Source organism: Benincasa hispida, chromosome 3, assembly GCF_009727055.1.
Source record: "Benincasa hispida cultivar B227 chromosome 3, ASM972705v1, whole genome shotgun sequence".
Taxonomy (NCBI): Eukaryota; Viridiplantae; Streptophyta; class Magnoliopsida; order Cucurbitales; family Cucurbitaceae; genus Benincasa; species Benincasa hispida.
Genome location: NC_052351.1, coordinates 22,849,658 through 22,857,793, shown reverse-complemented (window position 1 = coordinate 22,857,793; position 8,136 = coordinate 22,849,658). Strand labels below are relative to the sequence as shown.

At 34.1% G+C, this 8,136-nt stretch overlaps 1 protein-coding gene across 1 annotated transcript; it reads right to left on the bottom strand.

Annotated features, from left to right (window-relative positions):
• Nucleotides 1-304: 304 nt before the first annotated feature.
• LOC120073488 lies at nucleotides 305-1,829 on the bottom strand. The gene is made up of 2 exons (XM_039026332.1): nucleotides 1,470-1,829; nucleotides 305-373 (listed from the first exon to the last, which is right to left on the bottom strand). The coding sequence occupies exons 1-2, from the start codon at nucleotides 1,827-1,829 to the stop codon at nucleotides 305-307; spliced, it is 429 nt and encodes a 142-aa protein (XP_038882260.1).
• Between the last annotated feature and the right edge of the window lie 6,307 nt (nucleotides 1,830-8,136).

Below are 8,136 nucleotides of genomic sequence, written 5' to 3'. Positions count from 1 at the left end.
TAGCCATATCTAGAGTAATCATCAATAAAACTGATGAAGTACTGATAACCTCCTTGGGCTTTTACATTCATCGAACCACATAGGTCTGGTGGCTACCTCGAGGTACTATCTTATTATGAGGTAGTATATTATTATGCATAGTATCTCAATGGAAAACCACTATGTCTATGTTCTTTCGTGTCGAAAGTATGGATCCACTTAAAAACTTATAATCCAAACTCTTTTTTTTTTACTGTTCAAAAAAAATTATTATCGAGCTATGAAAAAGATTCAACAAAAGACAGAAACAAATCCACTATCTGTTTTACGTCAAGCAATACGTGGAGTAACTCTTGATATAGCAGACATGTAGGCGGATCAACTCATCAAGTTCCTATTGAAATAAGATCCACACAAGGGATGTATAAGTTCGAGAAGCTCTTTGGCACGAAGACCTTTGTCAGAAAAAGATCTTTTAGTCATATTTCCTTTAAGACGTGATTCACATGGAGGTAAGGAACTATCTTCTAACTAATTTAGATGACTATTTTTTACCAATCTCTCAATCCTGTTGAGATTAATATGACCAAGCCTAAGGTGCCAAAGATAGGTGTTAGGAGAAATTTTCCGCTTATTATTATGAGTCTCAGTCATTTTAAATATCTCTATATTTAAAATGGCTCTCGCTTCAGTTGGTTTTAATATGTACAAGTTGCTATCAAGTCTTATAGAACAAATATGTACACCTCTTGAATAAACAAATACTTCATTACATTTAAAATATTTTCTAATAGACAGGAAATGGAAACCAGATTTCTTTTCATCTTAGGTACATAGAACACATTCTTAAGCAAGATAAAAGAATCTCCAAAAAATAACTTTACATCTCCCACTGCTTCAGCTGAAATGATTTCACCCATTCCTACCTTGAAAGTCATCTCATATTCAGAAAGTCTTCTCCAAGAACTAGTTTCTTATAGAAAAGTGCAAACATGATTAGCAGCGCCTGAATCCAATATCTGGGTAAGGTGGGAATTTTCCACTAGACATGTTTTAACAACTAGTAAATCATATTTACCTTGTTTTGCCTTTTTTGCTTTCTTCTTAGCCAAATATTTTAGGCAGTTTTGTTTCCAGTTCCCAACTTCTCTGCAATGGAAACATTTTCCTTTGGGAGTTTTGTTTTTGTTTTTCTTTGCAGTGGCTTTCTTTTTCCCTTTTCCTTTCTTCTTTATTTGTACGGTTTTATCCTTAGAAGAAGAAGGACTAGATTTCTTATCATTAGTGTGTTTCGTTCCTGACATCGACCCCTTATAAAACTTCTTAGGTTTCAAAATAATGTTTATTTCTTTTTCCTTTAGTTTCATCATTGATTGATAAGTCTGTAACTCATTCAACAACATCGTCAAATTATAAGTGATTTTATTCATAGCAGCATTTGTTCTAAACGGAAGATAACTCTTTGGGAGAGATTCCAATATCATGCTCACTTGACTCGTCTCATCTATCATTGCCTCGTGAGCCTCCGCAACATTAAAATGAACGATCATATCGAGAACGTGTTCTCTTACGTTGATTCCATCTTTCATGTGCGTAACATAGACATACTTGATGGCTTCATGTCTAACAGAAGATGACGGTTGCCCGAACATCTCCTGTAATGATGCCATTATCTCACGGGCAGTGAGCATGACCTCATGCTTTTTGTTGAGTACATCAGATATACTCGCTAAGATATAGACCCAGGCTTTCTCGTTCGCCCTCACCCATCTATCATAGACATCTCGAACATTTTGGGTGGTTGTTGAACTGGGAACTGGAGGACACTCCTCCGTCAACACAAACCTCATATCGTCTACAACTAATATCGTATTGATGTTTGATTTTCAGTTCGAATAACCCTTTCCATTAAATTTATCAAAAGCAAGTAATTGTACGATTGAGTTCGACATTGCTGAAACATTTTAAACAAACTCTATTAAATATGCATCTAAATCCATTTTTAGAAAAAACAATAAAGTACCTAATAAATCTTTATTTATTTGCAATGATACTTTAGTGATTTAGAGCAATTACTACCAAGGGGTAGTCAAGAATTCCTTCATAGAAGCAAGACAGTTCTTGATCAAATACTATCTCCAAAATAACTCATATTGTGATAGTTCTTTTGGTTATCGTTTTCAGTCAAGATCTTTACTAACAGTTAGTAATTCTTGTAAGCGTGACCCGCCATTTTCAAATCTTATAGGACAAGACAATACCCAAGACGAAACTATAAGATTATTCATTTTACTGAAGGCTAAGTTGTTTCGAATCCTATGTTACAACCTTTCGAGGGGATTGTCACAGTCAACAACTAGCTAGTGCTGCCTAAAAATGACAGCATGCGCAACATAGGAATCTCACGGTTCAAACTAATGAAGGAGACCGTAGGACAATGTTGACAAATTTCCTTCACCCACTTATTATGAACTACCTCCCTCATTCACCTCGTTATTGACCCATGCAAACACTTTCCGAATGGAGCATCGTGGTAAAAGTGAAAGAAGTCGAGCATGGATCTCATGTTGTGAACTCTTGAGGACGTGAGAGCTAATAACCATATATCGAATATATTGTTGATCTCCCATGAAATGTTCTAAATGTTTGGGTATTTTACTTAGGTGTATCAGCTAATTCTAATAACCTAAGTCTAAGTGGTTTATCAAAGTATAATGCTTATAATTGGATTTAACCTATAATGTCTAGGTGATAAACCATTTTATTACCTCACATCGTTCAATGAGTTACCAATGCTCAATCTTTCAGTCATAATCCCCAGGTAGAAGGTGTTCCTATTGGAAAGGTACCAACATGAAGCGGAAGCAACGAGGATCGATAAGCACTCTAATTGATTAATTTTGGCAAAAAAAGAAAGCATGCTCAAACAGAATTTAATGGGTTTCAAGACATACCTTTGAAGAACCATTGAAATCTTGATTTCTAGCCACTAATTTCTCCAAATCTTTGTGCAGACCACCACAAGATATTTCCTACTATTCTCTTGGTGCTTTAGATTGAGTTGTGGGACTCAAAATAAGTTGGAATCAAAGGAAATTTGGTGAAAGCTCACTGCAACAACCTAAATGAAGAACACCTTCTTCTTCAAGAATTTTTCAGCTAAAATTCTTTCGGTTGAAACCCAATAAAATCACTCAAATCTCTTCAATATATTGCAGACTATCATGCAAAGAGATTTACTATATGGGATGCAGCTCATGCTTAGAGTAATTGAAGGTTGAAGATAATGGGTTCTTTGTGAGCAACTTTGAAGATGAAGATGAAAAATCTCATTTTTCCTTTTATGTAATATTATTTCCAAAATCCGAATTTTATTTTAAAATCATATTTTATTACTAAAATCAAAATTTATTAATATTACGAATTAATTTCATAAATTAATTTTCTAATAAAATTAATATATAATTATTTAAACAATTTAAATAATTCTAATTAATTTAATATCCAATATTAAATTAATTTTTACACAAATCCATCTTCATATATTTAAATCATATTTAAATATATATTCTCTAATTCCGTTTGATTCTAATTTGAACGTTTCAAATTAACTTATCACGCTACTCTAGAGCTAATCCATTTTCGAGCTAGTAGGGGGACCTTATGGACCTACAGATCATGGGCTCCAACGATCCGAGATTAATCGGCTAAACTCATTAAACCGATACCCCCATTCGTTAACTAATGGGTCACTACACTAAAGTCCATAGTTGAACTCCCCTCACTGTAGATATATTATGTCCACTCGATATAATCATGATTAGTAAGTCAACCCTTCACAGTTGTTCGTAATAACGACTGGGTTAATTCTCTGTTTTACCCTCGAAATTACCTCTTGTTCCTTAAGTCCCCACTGATCCCCTAATGAACAATTATTTTGTGATTCAATCAACAAAATCGAGTCCCTCTAAGCCAATGAGAGGGCGGGGCCCCTTGTTCAATACTCAGAATCAGCACTTAAGGGAACAACCTCTCTACTATCCCTAAAGTGGGTAGGAGTGAATTCCGTCTTGCACCCTATGTCCCTAGCTATCTATCTAATCTTACCCCTGAAATGGGAGGTTTATTGAGTCGGCGCTGTTGAGCAACCCTCACCTATGAAAATCTAAGGATAATTCCAAATAAATAGGAGTTCATAGTTAGCTAAGGATTAAGGTCAAGTTACCTAGGTCATCGCTTTGAAATAATCAGTCTAAAACAGTAAACAGCGTTATAAAGTAAGAGTGACTCATTTCGTGGTCCGATCTTGTACAAACCCTTTTGAACAAGGACACCCCCACTTCTTATGTCCTAACATGAACAAATTAGTATCACTTTGTTTGTAGCACTGTACAACTTCTTGTAACAACTACAGAGCAGGCCGCATCCAATAGTGTTACTGGAATAAGGTACCCAATCTTATTCATATACTATAGATCATTTTGACTATTTACTCAAACCTGATCCACCTTTATGTCTCCACATAAAGTTCAAGTACTCATCTAATAGTCAATGGACTTTCAGGTTTATTGGATTTCTTATAAGCAATACATCTATTCAATAACACCTTATTGAATTTTCAGAATAAGTTCCATTGTTTACAAACCACGAGTTTTAGGACATAAAACCCAACAGTTCCGTAAACTGTCAACTTAAGTACCCCAGCCTTAGATAGGTTTATGAACCGATATGAGTTTGTAACCGAATTTTACAAGGTAACAATTTATTTTAATGATTAAAACTAGTTGTTAACCTAAGTGAGCATGGAGTTGTTCTTTGTTATGGATTTTAAACGTCTAACCCAATTTTATAACAACTTACAAAATATTAGATATGTTAAACATCCACAACATTCAACAAAGGCATTTAATATCTAATATAACCATTATATTAAATATAACCCTAACATGCATACTATATATTATAACAATTATAACATACTTTCAATGCATATAACATGCTTCTTACGGTGGGATTTTAAATCTACATGACATACTGTATGCATATACATGAATTATTTAATTATTACATGCATCACATGCATAAACAATTAAATACTAAGTGATATGGTTTGAGTTTTGGCATAAACAAGCAAATAGATGCCTAACTATTACAAACAGCTTCAAAACCGTCTTTGAACTACTCGAACCTCAAAATCTTGATCAAACCTCAAAATCTCGCTAAGGTCGGTCGTGTATCACTAAAGGCTATTGTCTAACACCATCGCCTTGCGATGGGTAGAGGTACACGATCGCTTAGTGTCTTCTATCTATCGCATAGTGCAATCGTTTAGCTCACGGGTAGAACTACATGATCACTTAGTGCAATCGTATAGCATTTCAACGCATCGTTTAGTTTTCGCAGGTACACGATCATCTAGCGTCCAACATCACAACGACCAGCGGCCATTGCTATACGATCGTCTAGCTTTCCTTCACATCATGTAATGCCTGGACTAGACAATCGTTTAGCAACTGAACCTCAACAATGATTTTGAGCAGAAGTTGAAAAACTGGAACAGCAGCTCGACCATCTTCACTTATTTCTTCAATTACATCTTAATTTCAACTCTAATGACTCCAAATATTTTACAGACTCTTGATAACACATATAAGCTCATGAAGCAAGAGCCAATTACAAATTTAATTGAGAAATTAAAGATAAATAAAATGCCAAATCTTAGAAAACTATATCAGTGGATCAGTTTCATATATCTCATGAAAAACATCCACCACACCAAAATTAAACCGAATTCAATACTTATATGATGCTTTGATACCAATTGTAAGAGTGTATCAACATACAGTAGAAGCAACAAGGATCAATAAGCATTCAAATTCACTAATTTTGGCAGAAACTAAAGCATGCTCATCTAAAATAAGAGGGTTTGTGATCATACCTTTGTAGAACTCTTTAAGATCTCGGTCAATCAGCAGCAGTCTTCTCCAAAAAAACATCATGGACTACCTCAAGATCTTCTCCACTATCCTCCTAGAGCTTTAGAACGAGTTGTGGGACTCAAGAACAGCTTGAAGCAATGAAATCACAAGGAAAAGCTCACAGCAGCACAATACTTGAAGAACCTTTCTTCCAGCCGAAATTTTCTCTAAAATTTCTATAGAATGCCTGCCTCAAATTCACTCCAATCTTCTTTATTTATTGCAGGTGAACATGCAAAGAAGAATACTGCATGACTTGCAGCTCATGCTTGGAGTTAATGAAGATGAGGAAATGGGTTTTGTGTGAGCATGAAGAAGATGGCTAATGGAATATCTCATTTTTCAATTTGTGCATGTATTTTAACTTTCCAATTTTTGTCAAAATCAAAACTTGATTTCAAAATCTATTTTGATTTTAAAACTGAAATTTTAATTTTTGAAATTCCATTTTGTGCATGTATTTCAAAATTCCAATTTATCTCAAAATCAAATTTTGATTTTAAAATCCATTTTGATTTTAAAACTGAAATTTTAATTTTATAAAATTAATTTTATAAATTAATTTTTAAATAATATTTAATTAATTTAATATCAAATATTAAATTAATTTTTGCAGAAATCCATCTTCGTATATTTAAATCAAATATATATTCTCCTATTCAGTTTAATTTTAATTTGAAAGTTTCAAATTATTTTATCATGCTACTCTAAAGCTTATCCATTTACGAGCTAGTAGAGGACCTCGCAGACCTACAGATCATGGGCTCCAACGATTCGAGATTAATCGGCTAAACTCATTAGATCGATCTACCCCCTATTTGTTAACTAATGGGTCACTCCACTATAGCCCATAGTTGAACTCCCCTCACTGTAGATATATTATGTCCACTTTATATAACCATAATCAGTTAGTCGATCCTTCACAGGTTATTCGTAATCACAACTGGGTCAAGATAACCGTTTTACCCCTGCGAATACATCTTTTTCCTTAAGTTCCCACTGACCCTCTAATAAACAATTCTAATTCATAACACCTATGAATCAAGTCCTTTCTCTATCATGAGAAGGCGGGGCCTCGATTATTCAAGACCTGGAATCAGTACTTAAGAGAACAACCTATCTGCTAACCCTAAATCGAGTAAGAGTGAATTCCATCTTGCAGGGCTATGTCCCCAGTTATTCATCCGGTCTTATCCCAAAATGGGAAGCTTATTGAGCGGTGTTGTTGGACAACTCTCACCGTTTGCAGATCAAAGGATAATCCTGAACAAACAGGAGTTCATAACTAGTCTTAGATTAAGATTGAGTTAACCTAGGTTACTTAATAAATTAAATAGTCAGTTTTAACAGTAAATGGTCATTATAAAGAAAAGTGACTATTTTCGTGGTCTAGTTTATAACAAACTCATTGCATAGGATCCCCCACTCATATGTCTCAACATGAACGATCTACAGATCACATCATATATAGCACTTTACAACTTCTTATAACAACTACAAAATGGGCCGCATCCAATAGTGTTACCAGGATGAGATACCCAATTTCATCCATATACTTATTAGACCATTTAGGCTTAGATTGTTAACTTGATCCTGTTTATGTCACTACATAAAGTTACAGTATTCATACTATAGCCATGGAAATGTTTATTGGATTTTAATAATACAATGCAAAATCAATAATTTATTATTATTGATAAATAGAATGTTTAATACAAACTGCGAGTTCTAGGACATTTCCGACACGATTGTGTAGGAAAAGCTAGGCGATCGTCTATACAATCGTGTAATAAAGCTCGGGCATCAAGCGATCGTTTGGGAAAAGATGTGGGCGATCGTTTAGACAAGCACACGCAAGTGAGCGATCGTTTATTAAATGATGCACTATCGTATAAGCTTTGAATTACTATGCGATCGAATGCAAAACACTCTATGAATAATTAACACATTCTTTGTAAAATGAAAACAATTTTCATTTTATTCTTAAGTTACAAAAACCGAATTGAACTTCCTAATAACGTATGGTTACGGAGAAAATGTCAGGCAATTATCCCATAACTTTCCAATTAATAAAATAATAAATATAATCACATTATTCATAACCTATAGTTTGATATCATATATCAACCATAGAGTTTTCTCCTTTACTATATATAAATCATATTTATATCCAATTTCC